At 39.3% G+C, this 19,451-nt stretch overlaps 2 protein-coding genes across 8 annotated transcripts; one reads left to right on the top strand and one right to left on the bottom strand.

Moving 5' to 3' along the window:
• The first annotated feature begins 2,142 nt into the window (after positions 1–2,142).
• Positions 2,143–4,341, top strand: LOC141911178 (mid1-interacting protein 1-like). The gene has a single exon (XM_074802156.1). It carries the CDS (start codon positions 2,262–2,264, stop codon positions 2,865–2,867), a length of 606 nt encoding a protein of 201 aa, XP_074658257.1. The 5' UTR covers positions 2,143–2,261; the 3' UTR covers positions 2,868–4,341.
• Positions 4,342–5,835: 1,494 nt separating this feature from the next.
• On the bottom strand, positions 5,836–19,308 carry LOC141910802 (LIM and senescent cell antigen-like-containing domain protein 1). Of its 7 annotated transcripts, none has more exons than XM_074801625.1 (10): positions 18,899–18,915; positions 16,303–16,436; positions 11,994–12,104; positions 11,376–11,488; positions 10,431–10,623; positions 10,032–10,109; positions 9,804–9,954; positions 9,077–9,218; positions 8,210–8,285; positions 5,836–7,305 (listed from the first exon to the last, which is right to left on the bottom strand). In XM_074801625.1, exons 2-10 carry the CDS (start codon positions 16,323–16,325, stop codon positions 7,191–7,193), a joined length of 1,002 nt encoding a protein of 333 aa, XP_074657726.1. In that variant the 5' UTR covers positions 16,326–16,436; positions 18,899–18,915; the 3' UTR covers positions 5,836–7,190. The 7 variants fall into 7 exon arrangements, with proteins under 7 accessions (XP_074657726.1, XP_074657725.1, XP_074657724.1 ...); XM_074801624.1 differs by lacking the exons at positions 16,303–16,436; positions 18,899–18,915 and adding exons at positions 17,436–17,627; positions 18,792–18,802; XM_074801623.1 differs by lacking the exons at positions 16,303–16,436; positions 18,899–18,915 and adding exons at positions 17,436–17,627; positions 18,481–18,591.
• Between the last annotated feature and the right edge of the window lie 143 nt (positions 19,309–19,451).

Genomic DNA, 19,451 nt, shown 5'->3' with positions numbered 1-19,451 from the left:
GATGTTCAGAAAGCTCTAAAATGATAGTAAAATTTCAAAAAATTGCTGATACGCCTTTTCGCCCTAAATTAAGAATATATGCCCTTTTTATTGGTAGGCATGGTCACATGACCCTGGATCCACCCCTGAAAACCAGTCCAAAAAACGCAGAGCTAGAATCAGAGTCATCCAGATTTAGAACGGATCGTAAACCATAACAATTAGGGTTAGTCTTAGGAAACATGACGCAAACGACGTAAAGAAAGATAAACAATATTGCGAATTAAGAATAATTCTAGGCCTGATTGTTTTTTCTTAAAGCATCGTTGCCCAATAGCTCTATGGCTAATACAAATTTCATCTTTAAGACAACTTTCAAAATCGTTGCTCTAAGATTTCAAAATATTGCCTAACATCGAAAATCAATATATCTGAACTGTTTTTGACCAAATCTAAAATACATACATGATAAATCTGATAAATTCTCTTGTTTTCGCAAAAGAACAATTCGAATTGATATCAGATATCTCATCAATCTCAAGTGATAATCTCAAGTGTTTTGCCGAGTGTTTGTGTCTGGTTAGCGAGTGCATCGGGTAAATCGTGTTTGAATACACGAAATGTCCTTGTTTTCTCCAGTCAGTCGAACTCTGTATGACCCACCGCCTGTAGACGATAAATTGATGAGTTGTTTTTCAGATCCACACCCAGCAGCGGTCGAGGCACCAGCTGAAAAGTACAATGTTGTTTTTTATTGCCGCGATTCAATCGTCGGCTCCTATTGCAAAATGGAGATATATTTTTTTCGAGATTTTTTCCATCATTTTAATCAATTTCATCATTATTTTGATTTCTTTTTATTTTTTTCTGCAGTCTTTCCGATGTTTATGTGGAAAATGCTCAAATGATAAAAAAAATTCATTTTTTTCTGTTTCCTCAAAACGCCCATATAAATAATTATTAAGAAAAGTATTCTTCCTTTCGCCCACCAATTTTTTATCTTGAATAACCGTACCCCAAGTAATGAAAAAGTTCTACAGCGATGTAAAAGGTGTTTAGCGTTTTAACTATTTACTGTTTGTTTAGATAACCCGGGAGAACCGTGGAAAAGAACTAGTTAACGCACAGGAACCGCACCTGGCCTTGGTGAACCCGGAGAACAAAATTGTAGGCTAATTGTTTCAGCTCTGTTGATTACGTTTATTTCGTGAACGCGTTGCCGCTAACTGTGATTATTCTGGCCTCTTTTTGGCTGGTAAAAAGTCGTTCGTTGAATACTAACGGAGATCACGCCACGTTTCTAACACCACTGCTGGTTTTTAGTTCGCGTGCACTAGAACTGTGCGCGGCTCCCAGAGTTGAATAACCGGTTAAACGCGCTGCTGAAAACTTAAACATTTAATATACACCGAGTAAAATTGATTTGAAATTTTCTGAGTTTTAAATTCATAAAGTTCAATACATTTTCTACATTGTAATCATTAATGATTGATTTTAACCAAATGTAACAGAAAGTATATAGATATACATGTATATCAATAAAAAACATTTCGAAGAAGGTAATAAAATCAGCATTGATTCTGAGTAAAACCCTGTAATCTGACAATATATCATTACTAAGCGGGTGAGTCAAATTGTTTCGCAATTTCTGGCTTTTTAGAACTCTCGCAACTATTTAAGTTTTAAAGCGAAGTGAAAAGAAATTTTCGTTTGTACGTGGGGCGATCAAGCAAGTACTCATGCTTGGCTATTAACACGTTTTGAATAGTGGTCAATGCATGTTTGGATAAAACAGGTTTTACACGAAGGCCATGTGTCTCGTACCTGATAATATCTATCGACCAATCAGCGCGCTAGAAATATAGCGTGATTAGATTCGGTCGACTTCGTAAGCGTTTCCGAACAATCCCGACAGATACCGTACGGACTAGTCCATTGCACCAATAGATATGGAAGGTTCACTAAAAAATCTGTTATTACCATAGAAATGTGAACGTTTCTAGATGTTTTTGACGTGATTTAAGCTTCAATCGTCTTGATTTTACTACTTAAGAGAATTTGGATTTATTGCACCGATTTCGTCGTTGAAAAATGGCCAATCACAATACGGAAATAAGGACAAATACAATCTGTCACCCCCATTAGCAAATTGTTCGATATTCTCGAGACCCAGACCAAAACAAAGCCAATGTGTATGCTGCAATAGCAGCGAGGAAGCATGGAGTGTATTAGTAGTTGATCATTGACAGTTACAGAACAGTTTAATCGGCGACTGATTCCCGATGCCTGGACTTTTCGAACCACCTCTACACCACGCACGTTCGCTAATCATGGATGATACAACAGCTCCTCAAACCAGCACCGATCGTCGTTTCAACACTGTGCTGGAAGATAGCAGCAAACAGTCGTTATTGAACGCTATGAATAAATTCGTCACGGCCGTCAATGCGATGGACGATACGGTGATGATTCCTTCCAGATTGTTGGATTTACCTGTTTGCGACGAGACTACACCGGCAGCCGCACCTCCAGCCGTGGCTGGATCTGCCAACGCGAAATCATCACCGCCGACGAACGGTAAAAAACAAATGATTTCTATGAACAAATTGTCGAAATGCGATCTGTACAGTTTCTACGTGATGTTGAATACGATAAAGACTGATTTGGTCGACGGACCGGCTTCCGACGACGAGGACGAGTCCGAAGGAAGCGAGGACGGCGCATCGATTCAATCCGACAGTCGTTTCGCCGAAGTTGACGAACAATCGCGTCAATTAGCCGGAGCATTCCGTCACCATTTACAGGGATTATTCCACGTGCTTCATCAGTTAACTGATACAGCCGACCACGTGTCGACTAGATACCAGACCGAGATCAACAAATTCTAATCAGAAACGGCTACAGGGGACGACGGAAATCAGCTCCCTGTCTTTGGGCATGGCTTCAGTATCGGAGCAGGACTATTAGTGCATGCGACTTTTCGAGTATTATTTAAGTGTGGTTCAGGATTAAGCATTGTGATTCCGGAGACTAGACTCTGTTTGTCAAACACCTGTGTGTCTAATATCAGATAATTTCTAAGAAAAATCTATGAATCAATCGATATGTCGGCTTGCCGTTAAAGGCTGCGTGTTGTGAACACCTTCGATAAGTTACTATGGTAACTACCTACTTCTGGTTTGGAACGTGGGATAATGACTATATACCGGTAGAAAACAAGATTTATTTTTGATATCTTAAAAAAAAAACAGATGAATATATTTCAATAGTGATATTTCAGAAAATTGTATGAATCCGCATAATGTTTTCGTGTGACGCCGTTTTGAAAAAAACGTGATCATGTTTATGGATGTACATTTATTTATATATATTTATTTAATTTACCGGTGATTTGTGGCGTCCACCAATGAGGAATCTAAGTGTTCCAATGGGAAGTGGACATAAAAAATGTTAAGACTTCGATACGATAAGGGATTAAATATTGGTGAAGAAAAAAAATTGGCTTACTTTTTTAAAATTGTCCTATTAAGACTTGTACAGATTATGATTGATTGATTGATTTGATTAAAAGGCTGAGATAACGATAAAGTGTTCCAAATAAGTGCAGTAGGATATGAAAAAAAAACAATCGAGTTACGTTGAATATTACACGTGTGGCTGATGTAATTCCGAAGAAATGTTTTTCTAGCCTGGGGCGTTTCCGAGAATAGTAAATATCACGCTTCACTTCGTTAGAATTCGAGATTCTCCAAAAATGAGTTTCATTCGTGATAAAGTAAACCCTGTAAAAGTATAGGGACTCCGAAGGTGCAGATTCTGCGACTAGAGATGAATTACTAGATTAAAGGCCAGTAGGAGTGTTACGAATAAGTGTAAGCCAAAAACAATTAAGTTTGAATTGTTGTCCTCATGGAAAACGTGAAGTAGCTAGAAGCAAATAGACCCAAAATTTGAGATATTAAGACTTTTTTGTGAAACTGGGCCCTGAGCTAGTAGTGGGTTGCCAGCGTCTGCGCCAACCAAGAAAACCTCAGGATCAGTATTTCCAGAATGCTGGTATACGACATCGCTGAAAATGACACCACGATATGACGTGGCATACTCGATCCGCTCATAAGTGTGATCAGCTATTAAACTCTCTTCGTTGACAACTGTTTAAATTCCCTGCTCATCAATGTGATATTCAATACTAGGCTCTAAAAAAACCCTGTGTTAATCTGTGTAAATACACGGCAATATAGATTGAAATATATATATATTATAAAATATAAAACAGTTTTCGATGCGTTTGATATAAAGAAGAAATTTTGACGCGACTCGAAGTGACTATATATGTACTCATGTTAACTTTATATACCGATGGTGAAAAAATACAAATTTTCTAGAATTCATTTCCAGTGGTTTGGAGTTTGTTTTTTAATCGATATGTCTGCAGGATCTTGTTTGATTGCGTTGATCATGGAATGTCGAATGTCGATCCTGTCTGCAGGAGAAAGCAGAGATGGCTGGATGACTGCGTGGAGAGGTGATGGCTGAACCCTTCACATCGCGGCCTAGTAGGCCTACCATGGATTGAAGGATCCCCTTGTCTGGTAAAACTACTTGTTATCTCAGTAAAGCTAAAGCTACTTATAGAAACTCATAATATACACTAATCTAACAACTTGAAACCCAACGACAAAATATAGTCCAGCCTTCGTTTACCTTTCATAAAGGTTTGATTGAATCGGTGTACATTTCTCAATTGGATTTTAGGCTCCCGAATCCAAATATTATCTGATAATTACTAGCGCCGCCTTGTGGTGGACCTTCGCCTGCCATGGGTGGAATCCTTCATTGCCACAGCTAGGGATAGCTGTGCCAGTTGGATGGAGCTGTACCAGTGAGGCGAACATCTTGGCTTGTCTGGAAACATTAAACGGTTGTTGTTGACCGCACTCGACTCATCAATAGATATTAAATTATACATGTATCATTCATTCATTGTTAATTTTTAATGCACGTGCTAGAATTTGATTAAATGATATTTTGATATCAAAGAGATAAACGGCTTCGAGACACAATAACCACTTGAATCATCAGTACAATGATAACATTGCCAAAGAGTGCTAAACTCTTGACTCACAAAGTCTCAAGTAGGCCCACCTGAAATACGGGCCGTATGGCTAACAGAACTCAGCGAGGTACAGGGTTTCTCAAGACAGGGCCATGATGTCTCTTTAGCCCAAGGTAGCGGATCAGACTCCTATTTTCATAGCCGTTAGTTCATCATAACCACTGGAATTCTCCAATCCTCAAGGGTTTTGCTCTATCCTCTCCTCCACCCACCTGGGTTCGGTGGTATTCTCCAGAGCCACTGGAACGGTGGGATTCTCAAATCCTCAAGGGTTTGCTCTCTATCCGTCCTCTCCTCACCTACCGGGGAACTGTAGGACTCCAAACCTCAAGGGTATCGCCAAAAATACATTTTGGTATCGCTCTATCCTCTCCTCCACCCACCTGGGAATCCGGGTTTTAAGCCTGAGCACGATGGCTACTTTTATCTGACTAGCTATTTCCGAGACTATTCCCCGACATGCACCTTGTTGTTTTCCCTGACTTGATCTGCTAAGAATACGATCAATTAACACAGTCAAATACGTAACACATACACAGAAACTGTTAGATTTTACACACGATCTAGCAATATCACCAAATTTCAATGACTTTCAGCTTTTTTTTTTTTTTTACAAAATTCCATGAAGAAAAGAAAACTCCCCGACTTTTCCCTAGATTTCCTGGCAATAACCGAGGTGATTATCGAGAACAAGTACAAACAGTTTTCATGTAATGCGCAATTATTATATTTTGAATATCAATGATTTTGATAATCTGTGTATAATATATATATATATAATGATTGAATTCATGCAGTAAGTTTTTATACAAGTATTAAGCAGTAGTAGACAGTATTCATTATAACAATACAATATCAGCATTATAACTATAACTCTTAAAGCATTGCACAATATATAAGTAATGTAATTGACCTACATATCGAACAGAATGAGAGCTGTTGTTAAATTCTTTCCTCTCGATGTTAGTCCTTAGCGATACAAGCGAGAGTTTACCGTGTTGGGTTTAAACACAGGTTACCAGACAATCCGATCAGTTCATTTGATAGAGCTGCGTTCATTTGCGAAATATAATTGATTCCGAGCTTAAAATCAGTTCATTTTCAATTATACCCAAACTTTCGAGTCAGATCTAAATTCACAAACGTGGAACTGGGTCCCGGTCACCAGTGCGGAGGATCTAGGAAAATTGGAAGCCGGGGTCCGGAAGGCATTTCTCAGATAAAGCAGCAAAGTCAAAGGCCTCTATTGGGTTTATGATATCTTTTGAAGAAATACATCTGAAAGGTTGCAATTTTCGAGAGGAAGAGTATCAATTATACCGGTTTTAACGATCTGTGTCCGGGCAATCTCAACCGAAAGGTAGGGTTCGGACCCCTGAGACCACCCCCTAAATCTGCCATCGATAACTACAGCAATAAATTCATCAAATTTCTCTATGACTAGGGTTATAATTGTCACAGCCTGTTGTTTTTTTTGTCACATGAATTAATAAGCAAGGTTCCATTTTTACGGACCGACATAGATCCTACCAGGGAGGTGATCTCCCTGATCCTATGAAGCCCTTCTAAAAAATGCAGTATATCGGTGTAACCTATACTGTATGAATGTGAATGCGACCTCTACACAATAAATCAATGACCCCTATTTACAAACTGCGTGTATAGCGTCTGACTTTATCATACACTCTCATAAAAAACTATTCAGAATTAGCTGGTATTATTCACGCTTATTCGTGTTTTAGGATTTATTGCGTTCAGTTCATAGGTGAAACTATGGTCAGTGATAGAGCAATGAACTCCCAGGCCTCTCTATCAACTTCACAATAGGTTTTAAACTTTTCCCCCCTTTTCTCTTCCGATATCTGCCCCCCCTTCTCCCTCCCTGTATCCTCCCTCTCTCGCTAAGTCCTTCATATTCTCTCATTCGATAAGTATATACACGCGTATAGCTATCTCGCAGTTCCTCGCGTCGTGCGAAACTTTAGGAGAGATTTCTAGATAAATTAGAACTAGAAGCAGCACACCGATATTCCGTATCCAGTATTACGATGAATAGTCCAGAATTACACGCCGGCGTCGATCTCGAGAGTTCATCTCACTTTTTAGGTTGACTGTCGTACTCTTTTTTCAGACGCTTTTTCAATTCCGACGGGAATTTCTCGTAACAGTTTTTACACGCCGGCCGCAGATCGTATTCGTAAAAGCGCGTTCTGCAAACGGATATCAGAAAAAAAAAATTTTATAAGAAGTTGACTATAGAAACACCGAATACGTAACAAGTAAGGCTAAACAAAAATGATACCTTGTTTCTCCGCAGCGGCCGGGTCATTTTTGTAAAATATGATAAAATTTATAAACAGTTCATTTCTATAGCGGCCGGGTCTGTTATGGTAAAATTGATCACGATTTAAAAAAAAGTAATGTATAGGGTAGATAGGCGGCCGGCCGGGTCAACATTTAAGCTCAGCAGAGCGCAGAAACAAGGTATCAATTTTTTTAGCCTAACGGTTCCTTGTTCCAGAATTAGTTGAATCTTTCAAACGCTAATTTACACTACAGTCAACCCCTGATATACTGCGCCCGCATCGGTGCGGAGCGATTTTAGCGGTATAGAGAGTATGGTGGTATATCGGGGTGTTTTACTACGTATTTGTATAGAGATTGAGAAACTTTGGCGGTAGGCTGGAGGGTGGAGGTATATGGGAGGGTGGTATATGGGGGGTTGACTGTACAATTAATTTGAATTGCCGAGTTCATTGAAAATGAGATGGTTGCCAATTTGCAACGGACTGCTGTTTGGCTCGGTTGAAACTGCACCCTCCCCTCCGACCCCTGCTATGATCTGAACTCCGAGTTAAACATAGCATGAATTTGAACAGATTGCGCTTTCATTGATTTAAATCATCGAGGCGAATTGTAAACCTCTCTTCTGGAAAATACGCATAAAACAATGAACTCTGTAAATCCACACGAACCTGGTCAAACATGATAGACACTGAAATAATACAACCAGGGGCCAGTTGCTCGATGATTTAATTGTCACGCAGGCTCACGTTAGGTCAATAGATATGACCAAAAAAATGTTTGATATGATAGATAGATGGCAGCACTTACTTATGGCTCATTTTCTTGTCACAGAATGCGCACGCAAAATGATTTCCGCACCAGGCTTTATTCAAAGCTGAGAATACTATAGAAAATGAATATAAACAACAACTATTAAAACATCTACTGATCCGAAAATGCTTTTTAGATTATTTATCATTATTTAATTTTGGTGACCATTCATGCACAGAGAGGGTTCAAATTGGCCATCGGGCATTAAATGGTTTTTAAAATCAGCCAGTTCAGTCAGGGTTCATAGCGTCGCTGACCGATCATGACTTTTTAGATTCTATGACATATTAGATTAAAATCAGATTGCATGACCTGATGTCAGCTAGTGGTTCGTATTGGTCACACCGACCTCACAAGGTAGTCTAAATTCCTGACAATGTGCATGGTATGGTAAACAGCTAGATACAAGACTTTCCTCAAATCATCCTTAAGCTAAGTACAAGGGCTGCATAGGTTTGGGTGCTGTATTTCATGAAGGGTCCATTTCTAAACCCATCAGAGACTGCAACTTCATACATGTCCTTTTCTGACAAATTTCCAGGTGATTTAGTTCATAGATTTTCACATAGATGGCAGAATAGTGTGGCTGACCGAAAAACAAGTAGACAGTTCACTAATCTGGTTGAACCTCATTAATAATTGTTTACGACAAAAACTTGTTGTTTATTACAATGATTTCCAGCATGTCCCAGCTAAGATAGCTATTTATATCAAAACGAAACCCGATAATTTCACCTTAACCCACGAGATTCCTATCAACAAGGTTTTACTGTAATTAGATGATTCAGTAAATGATTCAGCCATTGAATCAGCACAAATAGGACTCTAATAATGATATCTATCTGAATGAGAATCAAAACTCACCGTCTCCAGATATAACTGTATTGCACACGAAGCATATATTTCCGAATAACTGATGATAATGAGTTTCGCAATAAGCCATTCCTTTCTTCTCGTAATGACGCGAACCTAAAAACGGTTTTTCACACTTCGCGCAAACAAAATGCTGAAAATTTCGAAAACGAGCGTAAGATTGATAAGTCGAGTGGATACACAATATCAGTGTAAGGTGAATATACAAGTGAAATCAAACAATAATTCATGATGAAAAGATGTAAAGTTCCAAAGATGTAAAGTTCTTTGAGTAGAAAGGTTTATACATACAGTCAAGCCCCGATATACTGCGCCCACATCGGCGCAGAACGATTTTGGCGGTGTAGAGAGTATGGCGATATATCGGGGCTGTTTAACTATGTATTTGTATAGAGATGTACATTGAGAAAACCTGGCGGTAGGCGGGGTGGCGGTAAATGGGAGGGCGGTTTATCGGGGTGGACTGTATATTAGACCAATGTTTCAGCTTAAGACTATATAAGCCATCATCAGGTGTACATGATACAGAATGAATTGCACATAATGAATTGTACATCATCTGTATCAAGTAAAATCTGATAATTGCTAAATAGTCATTAGCTGAAATGTTGCTCAAATACGTATATAAACCTTCTACCCTCTGGCTCAACTATCCTTGTGAGGGATTTCTCTCGCAAAATGGATATAGCTGGGTAACCAGCTGTGGAATAAAACGTACCTCTACATGCCAGGCTTTCCCTAAAGCATGGACAACGCGTTCCTCGATCGGTCGCCGACACGCCCCGCAAATAGGGATACCCATTTTGTCATGGCAACGTAAACAATATAATTCGCCATTTTTTTCGCGCGCGTCCGAATTTAGTTCAATACTGAAATAGATGAATAAGAGCATGAACAAATTGTGGGAGGTGGGGGTCGAAGGGGAGTGAAAGGGGATTAGTTTTACCTGCATGATGTACAATTAAAATGATAGGGATGGAAGACATCTCCTTTATATTTTATATGTCCTTCTTCTATTATCGAACTATAAAATAAATAAAGACACATTTCGTCAGACACAGCGGAGGGGGGGGGGGGAATTGTTTAAACAAGTTGTTTTAACAGCATCTGGAAACCTGCACCGCTCAGACATTCAACACTCTTTCACACCATTCTTCACATTTTTTCATTGTCCACACTTCACATGTGTTCAGTGCTTCACCTGAGACATTATTAATTGAAAATTAACTACAAACACCAGACACTAATTAGACATTTTACCAGCACTGATCCGCCAGTAGTGAATGTATGATGGGAGTGTCTCCAGTCTGCACGATTGATACCCGTACTAACACTGTTCACTTACTGGCATTTATGACACACATATTTTCCTGTTCCCGATGCCTTCTCTTTCGCGTTACATTCCCTACAGAGGGCTCTGCCAGCGTTCTTAACGAATCCGGCGTCGGCGAGAATCGAATGGCATATTTCACATCGAAAACAGTCGGGATGCCAGTTATTATTCATCGCTTTAATCACGCGTCCGACTATAAACTCACCTGAAAATAGACAATTTAATAATACCATGAGCTGGTCCCTCGCAGGCGGAATCAATGAGCTGGTCCTCTGCAGAAGGAACAAGGAGCTCATCTCTTAAACTGGTCTGCCAACCTCTGAAATTGCTATCACTAACAAGTTGAATTTTTTTTTCAGTAACATCAGGAGAAATAGAGGAGCCATACCTAGCATTTGAATTTTTTTTTGGGGGGGAGCAGAAAACCCGAAAAAGGACAGTTCTATAAGATATAACAACAATATTTGCAGAGCGCAATTTTCCAAAGTTTCTAAGGGGCAACTGGCCCCCATTAAATATGGCTCTGAACATTTCATTGAAATATGAAAGAAAATGTGCAAATTAATCAGTAATCAACAGTAAGACCCTCAGTAACATCTTTCATATTTCTGTTCAAATTAATCAGTAATCAACAGTAAGACCCTCAGTAACAACTTTCATATTTCTGTTCAAATTAATCAGTAATCAACAGTAAGACCCCCTGTAACATCTTTCATATTTCTGTTCAAATTAATCAGTAATCAACAGTAAGACCCTCAGTAACATCTTTCATATTTCTGTTCAAATTAATCAGTAATCAACAGTAAGACCCTCAGTAACATCTTTCATATTTCTGTATGCATCAAATCAGTATTTCTTGTAATACTGAAAATCAGGACTATTTGACAACAGCTCTGCATGGAACCATGACAATGAGTGGTGCCATCTGTAGGATATAGAGATAACTAGAGTACTTACTGCATTTCCCACAGCACGGAGTGAACAGCACGTGGAAATCGTGTTCGCAGTATTTCCGACTTTCAAACTCGTAAAAAATACCTTCAGGAAACGGTCGAAAACACTGAGCGCAACTGAAGAGAAAAAAAAAACCGATAAATCAGATATAAATAGTTCACAACACAACCACTGAGAGACTTTACACATCTTTTCGGGGTCAGAAAGTGACTATTTTACACGTGTATTTTGAGGAAATGCGGGGGTGGATTCAGGAAGTTTGCCAGAGGAAAAAGTATTTTTCAGATAAAGCAGCCATGCCAAAGGCCGCTAGCAGGGTCCTACCCTCGGTATTCGAAATTTCCCCAAGAAATATATCCGAAAATATGCAGTTTTCGATGAGGATGAGTGTCAAATTTGGAGGTCTTAAAAAGCTATCCCTGTCTTGACGAAAAGGGTAACTTCAGTGGGGAGGTGTTCGGTCCGGACCCCCGAAACCAACCCCTATTTTCACCCCTGCAATGTTAGATTAGAAGTTGGCAATTTTTCCAATACACGGCGACACTTAAAAATTTAAAATCTAAAATAATGAAAATTTCAGTACACACACATGAATGACTGACGTATAAATATCAAACTTACACGAAGCACTCGGTGTGCCAAATTTCACCGTTTGAATTGACGATTTTCTCGTGCGCGCTGAATCCATCTCCGCACCGCGTACAAACTGCGTTTCCTAAACTCATATTCGTGCTGAAAATACACACACAGGGAATAGACACAAATTAGACGCTAAAATAGAGAGAATAGACACAGGTTGGACACTGAATAGAGAATAAAACATTGAAAAATGCTTCAGATCCATGCACATGATATGAGATTCTCAGATGGATGATATACGTTTTTCAGATATATGATATGAGATTTTCAAATATTTGATATGCGATTCTCGGATATATATGAAATGCCCAGATGATAAGAGATTCCCAGATACATGATATCAGATTCCCAGGGATATAACACACGATATGAGATATCAGATATATGATTCTCAGACATATGATATGAGATTATCAGGCATACGATGAGATTCTCAGATATATGTTGCGCAGTTATATGATTATCAGATATATCAAATGAGATTCTCAGATACATGATATGAAATTCTCAGGTATGTGGTACATGATATGAGATTCTCAGGTATATGATATGACATTCTCAGGTATATGAGATTCTCAGGTATTTGATGAGATTCTCAGGTATTTGATTCTCAGATATATGAATCTCAGATATGTGATACATGATAACGTACTCATTGTTCCTATTTTCGTCGTCCGGGAAATAAACGGAATCTTTCGGCCGCGGAGGAAGCTGCGGCGGTATATCGTTAACGGTGTATTGAAGGTGTAAATCGGTCGGACGGTTAGGCGGCGGCGGCGGCGGCGTAGGAATACGCTGTTGCGACGCTTTTTGACTCCTACGCCGAAACAACGGACTTTCATTGTTTTTGTTCAACGATTGAAGATGAATTTTAGTCGAGGCCATTTTTAAAACTATAATCGCGCATCCAAATTGGAACGTAATCGGAAATGGAAGGTTGATTTAGAAATCTGAAAACGGTTTCTATAGCAACCTTTCACAACAGATAGAACTCTAACAAACTCCTTCACAACTGATGGAACACTTTACAAACTCGTTTAAACTCTTTCACAACAGGTAGAGCCCTATTAACTCCTTCACAACAGATAGAACTCTAACAAACTCCTTCACAACTGATGGAACACTTCACAAACTCGTTTAAACTCTTTCACAACAGGTAGAGCCCTATAAACTCCTTCACAACAGATAGAACTCTAACAAACTCCTTCACAACTGATAGAACTCTTCACAAACTTGTTTAAACTCTTTCACAACAGGTAGAGCCCTATAAACTCCTTCACCTCAGATGGAATACTTTAATAAACTCCTTCACAACAGGTAGAGTTCTTTACAAACTCGTTTAAACTCCTTCACCTCAGATAGAATACTTTATAAACTCGTTTAAACTCTTTCACGACAGATAGAATACTTTATAAACTCGTTTAAACTCTTTCACGACGGATAGAATACTTTATAAACTCGTTTAAACTCCTTCACGACGGATAGAGCTCTTCGTAAACTCTTTCATAACAGATAGAACACTTTATAAACTCCTTCAGGATGAGATAGAATTCGACTGCGGTAAATAAGTTAAATCCTGAGAACGATGAAGTGCGGTAGTTACAAGTATTTAGTCATCGGCGGCACGTTGATGTTAACTAGTGTAGAGCCGGGTAAAGTGAATATTCAGCTTCCGATCGAAAACTGCGAGAGAAACCACATCATCATCATCATCCTAACATCTCTAAAAACATCGTTCCCACATCAGCAGCAACAACAGCATCCAGTAAACAATAGAATACTCATCTCACCATCTGTTCATTTTACCATTAAAAACTGATTCACTAAAAAGTTTTTTGCGGGATACATCCTGGTTTTACTGCAGTGGAATAGAGGAGACTGATTCCGGGGCTGCGATGTCTCTCTATTATCTATCGGCTCCACTAGTAATTGACCTAATAGTCAATTGAAATAGACTGACAATAAATATTAGAAACATTCCTCGGTATCCGGTGACTGTAACAGAGCCCCGCCACACACGAGAATGAGTGACTGTGTGTGAGTAGAACAATTAACACCAACCACCTTCATCAATTATAAATATGATACCTTCATATACACCTAGTAACCTGTCATCTCAATCAACTAACCAGAGCTGACTGAGGGAGGGTAGGGTCGAGAGGCAGGAGGAATAAGAGAGAGGGAGATATAGGAGGAGAGGGCGGTTGAGCCCAAAGAAGGGAGTGAGACCAGAGACCTCCTTCAGACTGATCCAGTTCCCCCCTCCTACAAACTGACATCACCAATCCCTCCAGTAATAACTGATCCTGTCCCCGCACTATTAACTGATATATAATTATAGAATGGTATTTCAATATAATTAACAGCGATGACAACGCGACCCAGCTCGACCCAGTTTCATATGAATAACAAGAGAGCAGAGAAAGTGGATCATATACTAACGAACCATTAATTGATTTGTCGTAATGAAATAGTTTCACCAAATATTTACAAAAACCTAAAAAAAATGATAAAAAAGTGCCGACGTAGTAGAGCAGGGCCGTGCCGAGGGAAAGGGTAACGAACCCCCAATTTCTCAAGTAACCTTCAAAAAGTAAGGGTCAAAAAATTTCAGGTCAAGATATTTTGAAATTTGGATACGATTTTTATATTCTTCATTTTGGAAAATGAAAATTGGTCCATTCTCAAATGATTCATTAAAGATCTGTCTTTTTTCAATAGGAAAGTGGCAATTTTCACACCGAAAAAGTGCCCTTTCTTCTCGAAATAGAACTACCCCTCAAATAAAAAAGCTTGGGCGGCACAGGCGGCACGGGCGGCACGGGTCTGTTCAGAGAAAGACTGAAAACGATGAGAGATACAGCTACAACTAAACACCGATATAATCCTCTTCTGAAAGCGCGAACTAAATCCGATAGAGTGAAGAGAAGGTCTCTCTGGAACTTCCTAGTTATTATACCTGTGACCCGCGCAGACCCTCCTAACACTGTGATAAACACTGACTGATATAAAGCTTCTACGTTGTTGTACGGGCGGTTCATTGTGTCAATTATATTTCATTATTAATCAATGTTTAATCAGGTCAATTCTAATTCAACATCGCGTGTCGATCGTAAATATCTCTCAGTCATCTGTTTAAAGTTGACAGATTGAGTTTAAAGTCACGTAGTCCGGTCCTCATAAAATAAATAATATCATTATTAGATCTTGTTTGTTGTTCGTCAGTCTGACCTAATTACGCTTTATTACATCGAGCGTTCCTTCGTTTTATGACGTTCTTTGTGCTCTGTGGGGTTTTTCGATCGGCCGCGGCAGGGATGGCATCGAGATTGTCACAGTATCAAACCCTGCCACACTAGACCGGTCGCGCAGTTATATGCGCAGCTTAGATGATGCCATTATTAGCCAATCAGATATCTTGTTTAATTTTAGCCCCGGGTTTTTCCATTTATAGTTTATTCATGAAATTTGCCTCAACGATTATACAACAAGCAATCTGATTGGTGCCGCAAGTTTTCTTGAGGCTGCGCACACGGTCTACTGTGGCAGGGGTTCGTGCCGTGGCTGAGTGTAGCGATGCCATCAGGTTCAAACCCCTACTAAGGGAGGATGTCAATCGGCAGCTCTGTCCATCCCTCATGGAACAAGCATTCCCCTTTCTGGTGCGATACATCCCGAACTATTTTGTTCATCATCAGTGGTCAAACTAGGATAGTTGGAAGTAGATCATTCGTTGGATAAAGCAAACATGCCGATTCATTGGCCGATCCAGAGCGACGTGTGAGACTTGTACAAGTACATCTTTGACCTCTTTGTCAACAAACATACCAGTGGTGGATTACACCTAATATTGCCTGTTTGGATATCAAGGTGCCCTTTTGGCATGTCACAATTTGAATTAAGTCCTTCAAAATTGGCCTCTGGATCCACCCTGGCCGATTACGACATTGGGTGGTATTAGATAATATTCAAGAAATACATCCAAAGACGCACTTTCTAAGTGGATGATTGTAAAACTTCGGGGGGGGGGGGGGGGGGGTGGTTTTATGATCCGTGTTTTGACAAAAAGGGCAAACTCCTCGGGACGGCAGGGGTATGGACCCACAAAATCACCTCGATCCACTCCTATCTCGATTAGGCCTACAAGCGCTATCGAATAATATCAAAAACTTACAAGGGTTAGTCTTAATGATGTAATATGTAAAGTTGTCTGGAGTAGTTTTAGAACTGGATTTATTAGAGGTGTATAAAAAGCTGATTCCGAGCTGAAACCACTATGCGTAAAACTTACCCGGAAAAGTTAGTGATATCCATCACGAAGAGAGTGAGGTAGAAGCACAGGTGTACGAGGAACTCGGTGTATATACGGTGTATACCGACCGGTGTATGAGTTACTGCACCAGTGAGGTGTATACCCGCGTTTACCTGTACAGAAATCCTTCTCAAATCACAGATTAAACCTTACACTCTACTCTCTCTCTCCACCCTCCCTCTCTCCCTTACATAAACATAATCCACGCTCATTGAGATATTATATGTTTCACGTACATTCCGTCAGACGCTGTGATTTCATTTCTATAATAGCTAATACCATAACATTCATCAGCACCATCGGCGTAGAAACTATAGCTAACACCAAAACTACGAACAGTCAAACCCGCTTAATCCGGGTCGGCTTAATCTGGATTTCGGTCCAACCCCGACTATATTTGCAGTCCATTTGTTCAATAATATTACAGGAAAATGACTTATAATCTGGATTTGCCGTAGACCAGATGAATTTTGTTGGTCCCAAATGACCTGAATTAAGCGGATTCAACTGTTTATACTTTTATCAATAATACATAAACTTGTCATCTTTCTTTTGATACTATGTAAATACTTTTTGTATTTTTGCATAAATACAAATAGTGTCAGGCCTCTCCTCCAAACATATAATTTCAAGACTAGAGGGATACTAACAGTATCGACAAAAATACATTGAGTATTTTCATGTATTTCTGGTATTAGCTCATAGCTTTTACGTCCATGGTATATTACCTAATCAAGTGTAATTACGGGCCTCTAGACTTCTTTGTAGCTATGCAATGTAAATCGGGTCCTCATTTACATTGCATAGCTCGTGAGGAAAAAAACTGGAGGGAATTGTAACTGAACTCCTACCGATACGAGCTAACTTTCTACAGATGCTATTTCTTACACTAATCTCTTTAAAGCTTTGATTAAACAGAACAGCAGTCTTGAAATACATTTCCATAAGATAAAAAGAAAAAGATAAACTTTGTTCAAACATCTAACATAAATTAGGGATTCTTCTTATTCTCTCTACAATCTGCCAACCTAGTATAGTAACTTCTAAAACAAGCTTTCTTCATATAGGCAAACATGCGTTCATGATCTGCGCTCAAATAGTGAAGTACCTACCATGGTTTCGATTTGATGAGAATTTTCTCGAAGATATTTTCGAACATCGGCACAGCTGTAGGACTGGTCTGATTCGGTACGGTCAGATACGACGACATTTCAGAGCTCGACTCGAGATCGCGCGCGTATGTGTTAAACACAGATACAGACACCGAACCAGTATCAACGATTGAATCGTGACCGTTTCATTTCCTATCAATTAACAGCCAGGGTTTGGTTTTACAGAACTCATCAATGGTTAATTCAATTATAAGTCAATTGAGTGAAATCTCTGGGGACTAATTGCACAGTCACGGCTTAGACTTACGACTAGTCTAAACTCATTTTGGTCACTAGTCTAAGTACTTAAGACCAGCCTTTGCCCTTAGCACATTTTGGTTCTTTAACCAATCTAACACCTTAAGACCAGTCTAAGCTCATTGTGGTTCTACAGCAAATCTAACAACTTAAGATCAGTCTAAGCTCATTTTGGTTCTTTAACCAATCTGACACCTTAAGACCAGTTTAGACTCATTTTGGTTCTTTAACCAATCTGACACCTTAAGACCAGTCTAAGCTCATTGTGGTTCTATAACCAACTTAATACCAGTCATATGATTTAAGACCACTTTTGGACTTAAGTCATGATTGTGCAACCGGACCAGGTCCATAACCCTGTGGTTCACTCAAATGACTATGAACTGAGGTGTTTATAAAAGCAGTCCCACAATTCTTAATTTGACTCAAGAGTTGAATCTGGAGTAAAATCTTCACCGATAACTGTTGAGCTGGATCCTGGACCGAGTTCTTCTTGGTAAAATTTGATACAAGATTCAAAACAGTCCATTTTCAATTTTTCAACTCTCAACATCAAATGTTTTCAAGTCTGGAACTGGGTCCAGAAGTTCCTCAAATCCCGAACCGGTCCTCCCAGGGTATTAGGCCTATCCCCCAACTCTGGAACCAGATCCAGATTCATAAAGCCAAAACCCTGAATTAATAATCATTTCATCATAGATTCGAAACACATTTTCGCGTCAAACGTATCGATACCTATTGATTTTACCTCCTGAAACCTGAGTTTCTGTTTAAAATCCTATTCAATCGTGATTATAACTATTTATTTTATATTCCTCTCTCAGTCAGTAATCAATGTGTACAATGCAGTAATACCGGTTGATGTATAATGAATGAATGAATTTAAAATCTATTTACAGCCGGAGGTAGGAGGAATGTTACAGCAGTGGTCCAGATGTTCTCTCTATTTTTACATTTCGAATCAGGGAAGAGAGCCTCTCTTACTACTACACACAACAAGCTTAGATTCATTCAGCTAGAAATATTTTGACGATGAAACCAGGTGTAAACACTCAATACCTCTCATCAGTCGAATCCAATACCAGTCAGTCAGAAAAGAGAAGAGAGAGCAGAGAGTGGAGAGGAAGAACTTGTCTTCATGATTGTGATTATTATTGGAACTCAACTCAATTTTATTGCTTCAGAATGCGTAAGTCCGATAAGAAGCAGGTTTACAAGCTGAAAGACAATATACAAATACCTGAATACAGACAACTACGGTTAAAATACGAAAAATTGGTTCAATTCAAAGGATGAACCACGGGGGAAAATTGACCTGCCCAAATAAATTGGTCTGGTCAACGATGTTTTTTGACACCACTTGTTTCAGAATTCAGCGGTGTCTGTCGTCACTCCAGGTCCCGATAAGGCCAACGAACTATTTTCTAAGGTTTATTTCGTGAATGGAAAATAATCTATAATTTCTATTTATTTCTTACCTTCCTGTCATGTAGTTTTTTTATTTCACGCCTATTTTTATGATGATTTTTTCCAGATTTCAGAGATTTTTCATTCTAACTGGCGACTAGAAGCGATCCACTATCGGTCGTAAATCAAACTGCGCACGCGTAGCTCGGATTCGAGTTTGCGCAGATTGTCGGTTTGACCTGTGCGGATGCGAACTAACTGCTTCGTTCTGAAACTACCGCCCGGGTTCGAATCCCACTACCTTGTCTAGCG

Source organism: Tubulanus polymorphus, chromosome 9, assembly GCF_964204645.1.
Source record: "Tubulanus polymorphus chromosome 9, tnTubPoly1.2, whole genome shotgun sequence".
NCBI lineage: Eukaryota > Metazoa > Nemertea > Palaeonemertea > Tubulaniformes > Tubulanidae > Tubulanus > Tubulanus polymorphus.
The sequence above is the reverse complement of the archived record's forward strand: the minus strand, read 5'-3'. Positions and strand labels throughout refer to the sequence as shown.

Bases quoted from the DNA above. Each gene is read 5' to 3' on its own strand.
- LOC141911178 (XM_074802156.1), top strand. From the start codon at position 2,262: ATGCCTGGACTTTTCGAACCACCTCTACACCACGCACGTTCGCTAATC.
- LOC141910802 (XM_074801620.1), bottom strand. From the start codon at position 12,896: ATGGCCTCGACTAAAATTCATCTTCAATCGTTGAACAAAAACAATGAA. The intron at 11,489-11,993 runs GTAAGTTTGATA...TTTTCTCTTCAG, and splicing joins TGGCACACCGAGTGCTTCGT to TTGCGCTCAGTGTTTTCGAC. The intron at 10,624-11,375 runs GTAAGTACTCTA...GTCTATTTTCAG, and splicing joins TCCGTGCTGTGGGAAATGCA to GTGAGTTTATAGTCGGACGC.